At 43.4% G+C, this 16,188-nt stretch overlaps 1 protein-coding gene across 4 annotated transcripts in view; it reads left to right on the forward strand.

The window, feature by feature from the left end:
• RCOR3 (REST corepressor 3) overlaps positions 1-16,188 on the forward strand; it is a 46,559-nt gene that overhangs the window by 17,802 nt on the left and 12,569 nt on the right. For all 4 annotated transcript variants that reach the window (XM_073553404.1, XM_073553405.1, XM_073553406.1 and 1 more), the window contains exons 4-10: positions 1,055-1,107; positions 3,679-3,840; positions 4,781-4,905; positions 10,788-10,866; positions 11,716-11,934; positions 13,193-13,270; positions 13,398-13,455. In XM_073553404.1, the coding sequence (XP_073409505.1) occupies positions 1,055-1,107; positions 3,679-3,840; positions 4,781-4,905; positions 10,788-10,866; positions 11,716-11,934; positions 13,193-13,270; positions 13,398-13,455 (774 nt within the window). The remainder of the gene's footprint in view (positions 1-1,054; positions 1,108-3,678; positions 3,841-4,780; positions 4,906-10,787; positions 10,867-11,715; positions 11,935-13,192; positions 13,271-13,397; positions 13,456-16,188) is intronic.

The raw sequence follows: 16,188 nt of genomic DNA on the forward strand, positions 1-16,188 counted from the left end.
AGTCGACATTTGAATGAAATGAAACGTTATGTCAGGAGGACCCTACTGCTGACACCCAGACATAAAAAAGCTAGACTGCAGTGTGCCAAAAGCCTTCTGGGGAAGCCTCTTGTGGACAGATGACACCAAGATAGAGCTTTTTTGTAACGCACATGATTCTGTTTACCAAAAAATGGAATGAGGCCTACAATAAAAAGAACACCGTACCTACAGTCTGTGTTCTTTTTGCTGCTTCTGGCACTTGGTATCATGACTGTGTACAAGCCATTTCGAAATATGAAGATTACCAAAGAATTTTGGTTTGCAATGTAGTGCCCAGTATCAGAAAGCTGGGTTTGCATCCTAGGTCATGGTTTTTCCAGCAGGACAATGACCCCAAACATACTTCAAGAAGCATGCAGAAATGGATGGAAACAAATCGCTGGAGAGTTCTGGATGGGCCGTCAGTGAGTCCGAATTTAAATCCCATTGAACACCTGTGGAGAGATCTGACAATTGGTGTTGGGAGAAGGCGCCATCACCTATGAGAGACCTGGAGAAGTTTGCAAAAGAAGAGTGCTCCAAAATTCCAGTTGAGAGGTGTAAGAAGCGTTTTATGGTTATAGGAAGCCATTGATTGTAGATATTTATACCAACTGTGTGTGACTAAATATTTAAGCTGAGGATGCCAACAATTTTGTCTGGACCATTTCGGGGGTTTTGTGTGAAATTATGTTTAATTTGGCTGCTTTCTCTCTTTAATTTTTTTTTTTTTATCCCAATGCATACAAAGGAAATAAACATGTAATTGCAATAATTGTCTGGAACAATTTCACTGGTGCCAACACTTTCAGCCATGACTGTAACTTTAAGGGTATGTGCACACAACATTTTAAATTTGCAGTAATTGTCTTTCACAAAGCCAGTGTGTCTGTGGATCCATCTGCCTCAATAAAGACTTTCACACTTTTTCGTATTCTTGCGATTGATCTGTAAATGTTAAAGTAGACCGTTTATAAGATTATCTCTAAAAATGCTTCTTCCCTCTTTTTTTTTTTTTTTTTATTTAATGCAGTGGATGAATACATTGCAGTAGCAAAAGAAAAACATGGCTACAATGTGGAACAGGTAAAATAATTGTCAGGCTGCGCATCCTACTTTTAGGACAAACACAAAACATACAAAATGCACAAATAAAATTGTCCTATTCCACTTTCATTTCCTCTCTTTATTTGATCCTATTTTGTTTTATATAGCAATTAAAACTGAGAAAATAAATTATATAATATACAGACATGACAGTGGGGGGGGGAGTTTCTGCCGAAGCCGGTTGTCTTAATAAATTGATATATATACAGCTCTGACAAAAATTAAGAGACCACTGCACAGTTTTATAAAAATCAGCTTCTCTCCATGTGTGACAGCCATTCCATTCCAGTGTCAGTTGCATTCCAACCAGAGTACACCTCATTCTACTTAATGTGCTTCTGATTAGGTGATCACCTGAACCAAATCTTATTTAACGAAGGAAAGTATAAAAAACCCTGCTGTGGTGTTCACAATCCTCTTGCAATAGGACAAGCTGGATGGCAAAACAAGTGCTAGTAATATCCCAAAAGTAATAGGAATGAAAAAATAACTTTTAACCATGCCAAAGGAGTTGAAAAGAAAAGTCTTGAGTGAGGAAAAGAAGGGCTCAATTCTGTCTTTACTAGCAGAGGGATACAGTGAGCATCATGTTGCCTCCATCCTTAAAATTTCTAAGACGGCAGTCCATTACAACAAGGTCAAGCAGCAGACATTATAGGAGAGAGGAGGGGGCGCTCCTGGTGTGATACCCGGTGGTAAACTAGCGGAGGTTAGGAACAAAGTACTCTAACCTGCCATGGTTATGCTGCCGGAATAACAACGTTTGCAGAGCCTGCTGTGCTTATCGTGCACCATTCGTCGTCCTGGCTTCCAGGTTCAGAGGTTAGCCGGGCACAAGGGGCGTCACGTGATGCTGATGTCACCACTGGTCCTCCGTCTTTCAGGTCTTGCAGGATGGTTGGAAGTCTGCTGGGTCCATGCTGCACCAAGCCACTCACCCAGAAGGGTGTAAAATGCATGGAAAGAGAAGTACGGCTGATTAAGGCGCTCAGACCAATAGAGACACTTGTTTTGGATGGAAAAGAAACTTCTTTACTTGGTTATTATGTCCTCACAAAGCTTTTCGGCGGTGAATCCGCCTTCATAGACTCTCCACTGACCGGGATGACCGGCATATTATTTGAATGTCATTCAGCAAGTGCAGGATGACATCAAGTGACCTACAAAAGTAATGGCAGCTGGGGTGAAGTGCACGGCAAGAACAGTTCATAACAGGCTCCTAGAGGCAGGGTTCAAGTCATGTAAAGCTAGAAAAAAACCTTTCATCAATGAGAAACAAAGGAGAGCCAGGCTGAAGTTTGCCAAAGACCATAAGGATTGAACCATAGAGGACTGGAGTAAGGTAATCTTCTCTGATGAGTCTAATTTTCAGCTTTGCCCAACACCTGGTCGTCTAATGCAGGGTTCCCCAACTCCAGTCCTCAAGGGCCACCAACAGTTCATGTTTTCAGGATTTCCCTTGATTTGTACAGGTGATGCAATTATCACCTGGGCAATACTAAGGAAATCCTGAAAACATGACCTGTTGGTGGCCCTTGAGGACTGTAGTTGGGGAACCCTGGTCTAATGGTTAGATGGAGACCTGGAGAGGCGTACAAGCCACAGTGTCTTGCACCCACTATGAAATTTGGTGGAGGATCGGTGATGATCTGGGGATGCTTCAGCAAGGCTGGAATTGGGCAGGTTAATCTTTGTGAAGGACGCATGAATCAAGCCGCATACAAGGTTATCCTGGATAAACAGTTGATTCCTTCTGCTCAGGCAATGTTCCCCAACTCTGAGGACTGGTTTTTCCAGCAGGACAATGCGCCATGCCACACAGCTAGGTCAATCAATGTGTGGATGAAGGACCACCACATCAAATCCCTGTCATGGCCGGCCCAATCTCCAGACCTGAACTCCATTGAAAACCTCTGGAATGTAATCAAGAGGAAGATGGATAGTCACAAGCCATCAAACAAGGAAGAACTGCTTACATTTTTGTACCAGGAGTGGCATAATGTCACCCAAAAGCAGTGTGAAAGACTGGTGGAAAGCAGCCAAGACACATGAAGGTTGTGATTAAAAATCATGGTTATTCCACAAAATATTAATTTCTGAACTCTTCCTGAGTTAAAACATTAGTATTGTTGTTTCTAAATGATTATGAACTTGTTTTCTTAGCATTATTTGAGGTCTGCAAGCACTGCTTTTTTTTGTTATTTTGACCATTTCTCATTTTCTGAAAATTAATACAAACTTTAGTGCTTGGAAATTCAAAGACATGTTGTCAGTAGTGTATAGAATAAAGGAGCAATTTACATTATATATATATATATATATATATATATATATATATTCTCATGTCCTGTGTCTGGCGATAAGGCAACAGGCTGCAGAAGAAACCCCCCCCCCACCACTGTCATGTCTGCAGTTTGCACCTGTATACCAGGTATATGGGGCAGTTCTTATACTTTTGATGCTTTGTGCAGAATGAGGAGGACACTGATTAGATACATGGTGTGTGAATATTTTACATACATGTAACATAAGTGTGCTTCTTGTCTAAAGGCGCTTGGCATGCTGTTTTGGCACAAACACAATATCGAGAAGTCACTTGCTGATTTGCCCAATTTTACTCCCTTCCCTGATGAGTGGACGGTTGAAGATAAAGTCCTGTTTGAACAAGCCTTCAGCTTCCATGGGAAAAGCTTCCATAGAATTCAGCAAATGGTAATATACAGCGTGCCGCCATAGCGTGATGATATGAAGTCTCTCATCTCATAGATGTATGATCGTCTATAACCTTTTCTGTTTTGAGGGCCACATTGTCATGTTGCATCCATCCCAAGGGCTGAAATAAATCTAGGAAGGGTATTGCCATCTGAGACATTTCTGGCTTATAGAAAGTACGACGGCCGAAATGCTCGCGTAAGGATCGCAGCTCTCCTGATCTGAGCGTGACTGCTGCATAGAAATACATGATATCACGCTCCAATCAGGAAAGCCGACGGCCAGTCCGAGTATTGCTATGTGACCTCTCGCCGTCTGACTGCCCGCTTAGCAACAGTTTCATCATCTTTGCATTCACTATTTGGAGAATCCCTAATTAGATGCTATAGTCCTCTGTGTAAAATAAAAAACATAGTACCTTGCATACCGGCACTCTTACTGCTTGCATGACATGAGGTTGCTGTGCTTACGTGGCATATCCGATGTTCAGACAGAGGAAATGAGCACGCAGCACCCGGTACTGACCGCCGATTGGCTGCAGAGCTCACGTAATATGACAGCGTCATGGAAGACCCGGCACCGACATGAGTAAGGACAGTTTCATGTCTGAAACGTGTCGGTTTTTGCCTTAATGCAATATTTTTAATTTACCTAGGACTTTTTAAGCTGTACTAATAAATTGGTTAAGTTTTAGAACGGCTGGAAACTTTCATTTTGCTTTCTCGGGGCCAGGAGACAAATTTTATTTTATAAAGGGGATGGGGGTTACTTTATTTTATAACAGTGACCCAAGATGTCATGCAGCCCAAGCCTAATACCTATTAATAGAGAAAATGTCCATTCGATGCCTGTAGAAGCGATCCAGGCACATTGGCTACCCGGCAGTAGTTCTAGTTCTGTCTATAGATTATAACAAAATATTAAACTCCAAGACTTTTAGCTTCCAGATAAGACCATCGCCAGTCTGGTAAAGTACTACTACTCCTGGAAGAAAACACGTTCTCGGACAAGTTTGATGGATCGTCAAGCAAGGAAGCTAGCAACTAAAAATAACCCAGGCGAAAGGTACTAAGACACCGACCCTCCAAATATTCGAATTACTTATGAGTAGAGTTGCGACTTTGGTCGGATCGGGTTGTTTCAGATGAAACTCGTCCGACTAGGGCAAAAAAAGTCGTGAGTTTCGTCCGAAACCCGACCCCAATGCAAGTCAATGGGGATTAAAAGTCGGCATTGAGTGGATGAATGTCATCCGCTCAATGCCGACTTTATTTCATTTCCCATTGACTTGCATTGGGGTCGGGTTTCGGACGAAACTCACGACTTTTTTTGCCCTAGTCGGACGAGTTTCATCTGAAACAACCCGATCCGACTAAAGTCGCTCAACTCTACTTATGAGATCATGTAACATGAATACAATGGTTCCTTATCTTTAACACAATGTCACATTTTGCATGCATTAACTCCTTCATGGCCAGCCCAACTTTTGTTTCCTCCTTTCGTTTTTTTTCATCCCCCTTCCTCCAAGGGCAGCCACAACATTTTTTTTTTTTCTTGTCGACATATCGAAGGCTTGCTTTATGTGGAACCTGTTGCAGTCTTTAACTACAGCTTTCACGTTCCTGTATAATTTACTGAAAAATGGGGAAAAAATCCAATGCGGAGGAAACAAAACCAAAATGTACGGTAATTCTGCCTTTTAAAAAAAAAAAAATAATAATAATAATAATTCTGAGCTTTGTTTAAAAAAAAAAAAAATGGTTTGTTGTATTTCCAAAGAGCCATAACTTTTTTTTTTTTTTTTTTTTTTTTAAATTATTTTTCTGTTGTAGCCGTAAGAGGGCTTATTTTTGGGGGGACAAGCTTAATTTAGTAATACCATTTTGGGATGCATATGACGATTTTATTCAAAAAAAAAAAGCAATTGCAATATTTTTTTTTTTTTTTTGCCTGCTTTGTTTTTTGCATGCACCGAGTATCGCTGGTGCTCGAGTGACAACCTCGAGTCTTGGCCCTGAATGTTACCGGCTGTTAGCCATTAGAAAAGATGCAGGCATTGCCCATGTAGCAGGCAATCCCCGCATGGTTTGTTTTTTTTTTTTTTTTTTTGGCTGTCTAACAACCGAGAAACATGCGGGGCGGAGATTCGAGGTTGTCACTCGAACACCCGTGATACTCGGTGCATACCCAAGCACCCAATGCAAACTCGAGTATCGTCATCATTTTTCTTTTATTTTTTTTACTTTTTTTTTAAAAAGAAAAAACCTAAACCTAACTCTAATGGCAAAGAATGAAATAAATAAAAATTGTTATAAAATAAAAAAAAGTAATCTGACTAAGGGGATTTACTAGTTACTGGTTTATGATCACTGTGATAGGGTCACTGGATCAAAAGGCTCCAATAGGTAAATTCCCTGCTGGTGTAAACCTGCAGATTTTGGCGTGTGCACGTGCCTGCCAATTTTTTTTTTCAGTAAGAGGAGGTGGAGGTCCGGGGAAAGGCAGAAGAAACGGGAGGGGGCTTGGGGACATCATTTCACTCTCCTTTGACATGTATATCAGCCAGAAGAGAGAGAAGTGATTTTAATAGCTGATATACTTTTTCTTTACTTGATCTGCTTTATTCATTGAATAATAGCGATCATGTGATCAGGAGCCGGAAAATCCAGCCCTGGTCATGTTCTCCAAAGAGATTTTTGTACTCTGGGGGGTGCTATACTCTTATTCACTAAAATGTTTCACTTTCTTTTCACTTTCAACCCATACTACTCTATTTTTTTTTTCATATTTCCTGTAATCCCCCCCCCACCTAAAGGAACTAGTCATTTCCCCCTCCATCCTTCCCAGCCATCACACCTCCTCCTCAGAACTGTTCCTCCGCACACAATCCTTTTTCTCCAGACACGTGGCCGCATCATGTCCTATCTTGCTCCCACCTTCTAATGCTCTGTCTGCTACTCATTGCAGGCAACATATCCCCAAATCCTGGCCATCCTCAACACTTCCCCACACTCATTTCTAACACCCTGCCATGATCCTCTACACGTTTTTGCAATGATGATAACCTCATACCCATTCATCCAGCCCCCGGTCCCCCTACATGGAGCACTATGGAACGCACGCTCTGTCTGCAACAAACTGTCATTTATCTATGACCTCTTTATCACCAACAAACTCTCCTTCCTTGGCATCACTGAAACCTGGCTCACCCCGTCTGATCCGGCCTCTCCAGCTGCACTTTCTTGTGGCGGATTCCATCTCTCTCACACCCCTCGCCCCAGCAACAAACGTGGTGGAGAAGTTGATTGCTCCTGTCCGATACCTGCTCCTTTACCCCAATTCCGCTACCACCCTCTGCTAACTCTTCCCTCGTTTGAGGTGCACTCAGTTCGTATCTATTCCGCCCCCAACCTCCAGCTCGATGTCATCTACCGCCCCCCAGAACTAGCCATCTCCACCTTTCTTGAACACTTCACCACCTGGCTACTTCATTTCCTCCCTGCTGACATCCCCACTGTCATCATGGGTGACTTCAGCATCCCCATTGATGCTTCCACCCCATCTGCCTCTAAACTTTTATCGCTCACTGCCTTCTTTGGCCTCACTCAATGGTCCTCCGCGGCCACTCACAAAGATGGTCACACGCTGAACCTTATCTTCACCCGCCTCTGCTCCCTTACTAATCTCACTACCTCACCCCTCCCCCTGTCTTACCACAATCTACTGACATTCTCTTCCCCCTCCTCTCCTACTGCGCAACCCCTACTCCACAAACTTGCTCACCCTCGCAGAAATCTCAAACACCTCAATTTACAATCACTCTCTGAGTCCCTTCTCCCTCTTATAGACATAGCTTACCTTCATGACACAGATGCTGCTGCCACTTTATATAACATCACAATAACAGCAACACTCGATTCGGCCACCCCCCTCACGCACAGCAAAACTTGTACAATCAACAGGCGACCCTGACTGATTAGCCTGACCAAAAAACTGAGACTGGCTTCCAGGGTCGCTGAGCGGAGATGGAAGAGATATCATTTTTCCCAGCACTTAAACGCATACAAGCAGTCACTCACCAGCTTCAAGTCCACGCTCACTGCCGCAAAACAAACTTCTCATCTCTCATATCCTCCCTGTCTCTCAACCCAAAACAGCTTTTCAACACTTTAAATTCTCTACTCCATCCCCCAGCATCTCCTCCCTCTCCACTCATTACTGCTGAAGACTTTGCGTCTTTCTTTAAGCAGAAGATTGATACAATCAGAGAAAGTTTTGGCCACAGCCCTCAATGCCCCTCTTAGCTGCTCAGCCCTGTATCTCCAAAACCAACTTTTCCACCATGACAGATGATCAGCTCTCCACCCTCCTGTCAAGATCACGCCTCACCACTTGCACGCTTGACCTGCTCCCATCTCACATCCCTAACCTCGCCACAGTCTTTATCCCAACTCTTAACACATTTCTTCAACCTTTCACTTACAAATGGTGTCTTCCCCTCAACCTTTAAACATGCCTTGATCGCACCCATCCTCAAAAAGCCCTCCCTCGACCCATCCTCTGTGTCTAACTATCGCCCGATATCTCTTCTCCCTTATGCTTCAAAACTACTGGAACAGCATGTACATCTTGACCTGTTCTTCCCACCTCTCCTCCTGCTCCCTCTTTGACCGGTTACAGTCTTTCTTCCGACTGCATCACTCAACTGAAAGTGGCCTAACTAAAGTCACCAACGATCTACTAACCACCAAGAGCGAGCGACACTACTCTGTCCTCCTTCTCCTGGACCGGTCTTCTGCCTTCGACACTGCGGACCAGTCCCTCCTGTTACAGATTCTCTCATCTCTTGGCGTCACAGATTTGGCCCTATCCTGGATCTCGTCATATCTAACTGACCGGACATTTAGTGTCTCCCTCTCCCACACCACGTCCTCACCTCGCCCCGTGTCTGTCGGTGTTCCTTAAGGCTCAGTTCTAGGTCCCCTACTCTTCTCCATCTACACCTTCGGGCAGGGACAGATCATAGAATCCCATGGTTTGCAGTATCATCTCTACACCGATGACACGCAGATCTACCTATCTGGACCCGACATCACCTCCTTACTGACCAAAATCCCACAATGTCTGTCTGCTATCTCAGCCTTCTTTTCTGCTCGCTTTCTAAAACTGAACATGGACAAAACAGAATGTCACTCTACCCCTCCATCAGACCTATCCATCAATGTCAATGGCTGCTCACATTCCCCAGTCCTGCATGCTCGGTGCCTCGTGGTGATCCTAGACTCTGCCCTCTCTTTCAAGCCTCATATCCAAGCCCTTGCCGACTCCAACTCAAAAATATTTCCCGGATCCGTGCATTCCTTGACCATGAAACCACAAAAACACTAGTGCACGCCCTTATCATATCCCGCCTCAACTACTGCAACCTCCTACTCTGGCACCACTCCAGTCCATCCTACACTCTGCTGCCCGACTAATCCACCTGTCTCCCCGTTATTCCCCAGCCTCTCCCCTCTCCCAAGCCCTTTATTGGCTTCCTATCGTCCAGAGGCTCCAGTTCAAAACCCTAACTATGACATACAAAGCCATCCACACCCTGTCTCCTCCATGCATCTGTGACATGGTCTCCCAGTACTTACCCACATGCAACCTTCGATCCTCTCAAGATCTTCTTCGCTACTCCCCTCTTATCTCTTCTTCCCACAACCGCATACAAGACTTCTCCCGTGCTTCCCCCATACTCTGGTACTCTCTACCCCAACACATCAGACTCTTGTCTACCACGGAAACCTTTAAAAAGAACCTGAAGACCCACCTCTTCCGACAAGCCTATAACCTGCAGTGATCTCAGTCTACTGTACCTACGCACGACCAACTCTACCCTCTCCTAGTGTATCCTCACCCATCCCCTGTAGACTGTGAGCCCTCGCGGGCAGGGTCCGCTCTCCTTCTGTACTAGTGAGTGCCTTGTTTTGCTCATGTTTATTGTACTTGTCTATATTTGCTCCTTTTCGCATGTAAAGCACCGTGGAATAAATTATAAATGTATAATAAGAATTCCCGATAAGGCCATCCAGCAGCCGCCATTTTAATGCATATAGGCAGTTGTTAAGGGGTTAAAGCATGACATAACCGCAAGAAGCAGATACCACAGCATCAAAAACAGTATAAAAACGCATGTAATGAAAAAACGCAAATAACCTAATTTACATAATAAGTGCAGGAAATCTGCAACAACAGAAACTTGTCAAGTGCTCAGTGTGGGAGCTTAGCTGGGCTACTAAGAGTTTTCTGCTTCTAGAAAGGTCATAGATTACATTTTTATCTTTTAAGTATTCAGTTTTAAAATATATATTTTAATTTGTTATCTAAAGGGGTCATCCACCCTAAATATATGTCTGTGCAGGTATCTAATGGTATAAAATGACAGAGGAATATACCTGTCCCATCCCCTGTGGCACCGATGCTGGCCCGCTCTGGTGGTCTCCACCGGGCCTGAAAGTGATGACATCTCATGACTGATAAGGCCAGTAATTGTCTGCAGTGGCCAGGTGAATGGGACGTGTCCGATCACAGGACGTCATCATTTCTCATCTGCCGGGGTATTGTGTATTATTTTATACCATTACATAGACATTTTTATGAACATTGGACAAGCCATTTAACTACTATAGAGCGTCCCAGGATCCTTGCACTTCTCAGTCTGCCCAGATTGCTGACATGAAGCATAAACCACCTATTATGTTGCGCGCTCCATTTACATTTTGACTTTTTTTTTTAATTTTCGGAACAATCCCCAAAACCTTGTACATATTTTATGTATTTACGGTGCACGAATGTGGCTTTAAAATTAAGTCGTATCTCAAAGTCTCATGAATCCCCGAAGTTGCAGTCCGATCTTGGAAGGTCTGAGAGTAATTTTGTAAATGATTTGTGTTTGCATTCAGTGAGGAGGACATGGAGGAAGCGCAACCAAAGGACGGACACGATAGCGATTATGACCCTAAAAAGGAAACCAAGAAAGAGGTAATTGCCGCTCGTTGTACAGCGTGTGATGTGATGACGCCCCGATCACTGCCTCTTATTTGTTGTATGTTATCTACAACCCTGATGACAAACAGGAGCAAGTATAAATGCTTTCATTTCCTTTCCAGCACTTTATAGCTTTTCTCAGCCTGTGGCCAGGGTCAGCTTACTTGTCTACCTGCACCTAACCCTAGAGAACCTCCACAAGCTGTAACGTAACCCGGACAGGATCTTTTATTTGGTGGCTCAGTGGTTAGCACAGTAGCCTTGCAGCGCTGGAGTCCTCAGCTCTACCTGGGTTTGCGTGGGTTTCCTCCAGGTAATTCAGTTTCCTCCCCGGCTCCAGATATACAGATAAGGACTCACAATCTAGACTCCCAATGATGTCTGTAGAATATGTCAAGCATCATAAATAAATACATTTCTGGACCTGCACTGCTCCTGCTTGCACCTCAAGGGTTGAGAATGAAGATGATACGTTGTCTGGGCTCAGCCTGGAGGAATCTACAGGAATGGGCTAGTAAATAATGTTTTATACACAATGGAATTGACCAAGGATATGAATGTGATGGCGTTGGTCTAGAATATGCCGGTACGTAAAGACCTGGGTCCCCCATCAATCCTGAGAATGAAGGAGCAGCAGCGGTGAGCGAGGCAGGATTACCAGAGACACTTATTCCGAGTTCTGTACAATTGTCCTAGAATGAGGAAAACTCTTAAATATGTGATTAATGGCACGTACCTCGTGTGTTCAGATGTCAATCTGTTATCCGACAATGCAGAACCTCTCAGCAGATGCTATAACATGTAATGTAGAGACACAAACAGCTTTTCGTCCTTGTTTTTCAGGCAGGCGGAGAATCGTGTATTCAGCCGGTCAAGGTTGCGTTCGGTAGAAGAGAATACCAAAGTTTACAACATCGTCACCACTCCCAGAGGTCTAAGTGTCGTCCTCCAAAGGGGATGTATATAAGTAAGGATGATGTCGTAGCCGTGTCCTGTGGCCCTAACGCTGCCAATACTATTCTTCGTCAGCTGGATATGGAATTGATAGCCTTAAAACGACAGGTGGGAATTTTCTATTTATTGATTTTTTTATTTTTTTTTTTAATGGAAAATTGAGATGGTTGCAGGGATCATGCATAGCTGATCAGACCATTTAGTCTGACTGGCTAACAGTAAAGCAAAAAAACTAGGGTTAGGCCAAACACGGTTCTGGTGACATCCGGAAACCATGGGGGAAGTAACCACTGCAGTAATAATTAAATTGATGGAAGACTCAAGATCCACATTTAAGCAGGGGTCTTAAAAAATGGGGTATACAATTTGAAATCTGTATGTGTGGGAGGCTGTAATCGTGGTGATTCCTAAGGAAGGGAAAGATGCCTCATCCGTAGAATCCTATAGACCAATCTCGTTATTGACATCAGATGTTAAAATACTAGCCAAAATGTTGGCGATAAGAATGTCTAGAGTTGTTCCAAAATTGATACATCCAGACCAATCAGGGTTCTTACAAAATAGATCTACCGCCATTAACCTGCGAAGACTGTTTTTAAATATTCAAATCCCAGCAGATAATAGGGGGGAAAGGGTGGTGGCCTCACTAGACGCACGGAAAGCATTTGACAGGGTAGAGTGGAATTATTTATGGGCAGTATTGAAATGTATGGGATTTGGGCACAGATTTATCTCCTGGGTTAAGTTACTGTATGTAGACCCGAAAGGATATATTAGGATTAATGGGGAGACCTCGGAGGCATTTGGGTTGTTCAGAGGAACTCGTCAGGGATGTCCATTGTCACCGTTATTGTTTGCTGTGGCGATGGAACCGTTAGCAATTAAAATTCGTAACTCCAAAGAAATCTGTATGTGTATGCCACCGGCGGTGGAGTGGGGTCACAGGAGGCAGGATCCCTGCTTCGGAAAGCCGGCGACAGCGGCGGCATTGAGCCAAGATATCAGTCTGTGTATTCGCCTCTTCCTGAGGCCATTTTCCTGAAGCTCACCACAGGGAAATCAATGCATGCACAGAGCGGAGACTCCGCTCTTGCCTCACCGCCGACATTTTATTGAACTCCAGGGCCTGCAGCCTTGCATCACCCCCACTCCTGCCACTGCTGGTTTCCTGCAGCAGCAACTCTGCGTACTGTGACCCCGCTCCACCCCCGGTAAGCTACCGTAAATTCGGACTATGAGATGGACCCTTATTTTATTAAAAGAAAATGTTTTTTTCCTAATTTCTTCCACAAAATTGAGGGTGCATCTTATGGCCCGGTCTTTTTCATTTATTTTTTAATATTGTGATTTTCTCTTTCACTTACAGGTCCAGAACACTAAACAAGTCAACAGTGCACTAAAGCAAAAGCTGGAAGAAGGCATAGAAGAGTTCAAACCTGCAGAGGTAACATGAACACTCTATGTACAAGCCCGTGCTGTCATTCCAGGCTTGATTCAGTGAATGGTATACCTTTTTTGTCTGTACTGTTTATTAATGTTTTCATTTTTGATTTTTTTTTTCCTGCTTGCAGTCCAATCAGAAAATAAATGCCCGCTGGACTACAGAAGAACAACTTCTCGCAGTGCAAGGTAAGTGCAGATCACACAGGCATAATGATGCATTTCACGGTGCTGTGAAAATGGTGTATTGTAATCCTGAATACACAATACAGTTTATTTGTGACACTACTACCACTGTCATCTGGGATGTCACCCGTCCTCTGTACAGATGGAGGCGCTGTCAATCAAACATCAGTGGATGATGATGCAGTTCTGTACAATATTCTGAAACAAACTTACTGAAACGGGATACATGATGATAGTCTAGGCAGCAATGGTTGAGTTTTACTCTCTGATCCACTCTACTTCTGCTATGTGAACATAACGTCGCCCTGTGTCAGGCCCTGTACACATCAGCTGAGTTTACATCTAACCTAGTACTGAGTCAATAAGAATAGAGGAGGGATGGCAGCTGTGCATCCCACCCATTCTTGTAGTCGGTGGTGATCAAAAAGTGAAGCCTTTCCACATGTCTTCTTTTTGTATAATGGGGTCAATTTATAACTTGTATTGGGGGTACTGTAAACATTGAAGTTTTATTTTGCCAAAACCAGGGATTGAATAAGCAGAAGGGGAAAAAGTATAAAAGAGACACTTGTACCTCAAAATGTAGACTAAACTGCAATGTGAAGGGCACTCATGATATCATCTGCAGAGAGGCCGACAATCCTCACAAAACCTGCATGTGTTATATGCGGATCTAATTATGCAGATTTTTCCCCCCTATGTATAGAGTTTGGGTAAACCCCTTTCATTTGCATTGTTGTATACTTCAGGGTATGTGCACATGTTGCAGATTGCTGTGCGGAATTTTCTGCATGGAATCTGCATCTCTTGGCAGAATCCGCAGGTCAAAATCCACACTTTTTTTGCTGATTTATTGCGGATTTGGCCTTCGTTTTTACACCTGCGGATTCCTATAATGAAATGGGTGTAAAAATGCTGCTGAATCCGTGCAAATAATTGACAAGCTACGGGGAAAAAGACGCTGCGTTTTCCGCAGCATGTGCACAGCGTTTTTCTTTCCCCATAGAATAACATTGTACTGTAAATCACTTGCAGATCTGCAGCAAATCCGCAACGTGTGCACATACCCTCAATGTTCTGGAGGGTTTTTTTTGTTGGGGGGGGGGGGGAGGGGGGAGGGGGGTGAAAAACTGCATGTGTTCTGCTGTGTGAAAACACTTCTTTAGCCTACAACATGTATTTTTAGGGGCTGAAGAGCAGCCTGGTAACGGTAAGAGAGAGAAATGATGTGGTCAGAATGAAAAACTGGAAGGAAGCGTAACAGTTTTAGCAGGGGGTGGAAAAAAATGGAATATTTTCACTTGGTTACTGTATGGATGTATACACACGAAAAAAAAAGAAATTACAGACTTGGACAAAATTATTGGTACTGTTCTAAGAAAGACATAAAACCCCATAATGGTCACTGAAAGAACTTGAAACTGACCAAAGTAATTTTCAATATACGTTTATTGAATATCAGCTAATGAAAATCAGACATTGCTTTTGAATTGTGGTTCAACAGAAAAATAAAACTAATAAAAATGGCTAGGCTAAACATGATGGTACCTCTAGAACAGATTGAAAGTAAGTTGACCATAGGGACCTGTTAAACTAACAAACTTGTAGCCAGTCACCTATTTGAAGGATGAAAAGTAGTCACTGTGCTGTTTGGGATCATGGTGTGGATTACACTGAACGTGGACCAAAGAAAGTGAAGGAGAGAGTTGTCTCAGGAGATTAGAAAGAAAATTATAGACAAATATGTTAAAGGTAAGGGCCATAAGAAAATCTCCAAAATTATAGTTTCACGTATATGGGACTGTAGCCGACCTCCCAAGACACGGCTGCAAGAGGAAAACTGATGGATAATACAATTGATAACCAAAGAGCCCAGAACAACTTCCAGGGAGATCAGAGGTGACCTCCAAGAGCAAGGTCCATCTGTATGTGATCGCACCGTCCCATCGTTTGCTTGTCCAAAGTGGACTTCGTGGACGATGATCTAGGAGGAAACCATTGTTGAAAGCAAATCACATAAAAGCGAGACTGGAATTTGCCAAAATGCATATTGACAAGCCATAAAGCTTCTGGGAGAACGTCCTTTGGACAGAGGAGATGACACTGGAGCTTTTTGGAATCACATCAGTTCTATGTTCCCAGGCGAAAAAATGAATCCTACAAAGTAAAAAACCTTGTACCTTCTGTGAACATGGAGGAGGCTCAGGATGTTTCCTGCATTTTGCACAGGGGTTTTTAATCTGTGCAGGGTGCAATGAAATCTCAGTACTATCAAGGCATTCTGGAGTCAAATGTGCTGCCGAGTGTAGGAAATCTTGGCCTGAGTCACAGGTCATAGATCCTCCAGTAGGATGATGACCCAAAATACAGATAAAACATCCAAGAATGGCTGAGAGCAAAGCATTGGATCAAAATCTTCATACCTGAGACACAAGGAGCAGTTTGCTCACGAGGAGTCGACCAAAATGCCTGTGGACTGAGGCAGAGGTCTCATTGAGAGTTGCAGAAATCATTTGTTTCCATCGATTGCCTAAGAAAGGTCGTGCAACAAAATATGAAGCTAAAGGAACCATCTTTTCTGTCCAGGCCAGGGTCATTCGTTTAGTTTTAGTTGCCCGTTTCAAGTTATTTCAGTGACCAGTGTGGGGTTTTCTTACTTTACCAGAAGGTACCAACATGTCTGTGTATACTGTATTTCTCGGACTATAAGACTCACTATGGGAGGTGCGTCTTATA

This window comes from Dendrobates tinctorius, unplaced genomic scaffold, assembly GCF_039654945.1.
Source record: "Dendrobates tinctorius isolate UK_male_01 unplaced genomic scaffold, ASM3965494v1 ptg000201l, whole genome shotgun sequence".
NCBI lineage: Eukaryota > Metazoa > Chordata > Amphibia > Anura > Dendrobatidae > Dendrobates > Dendrobates tinctorius.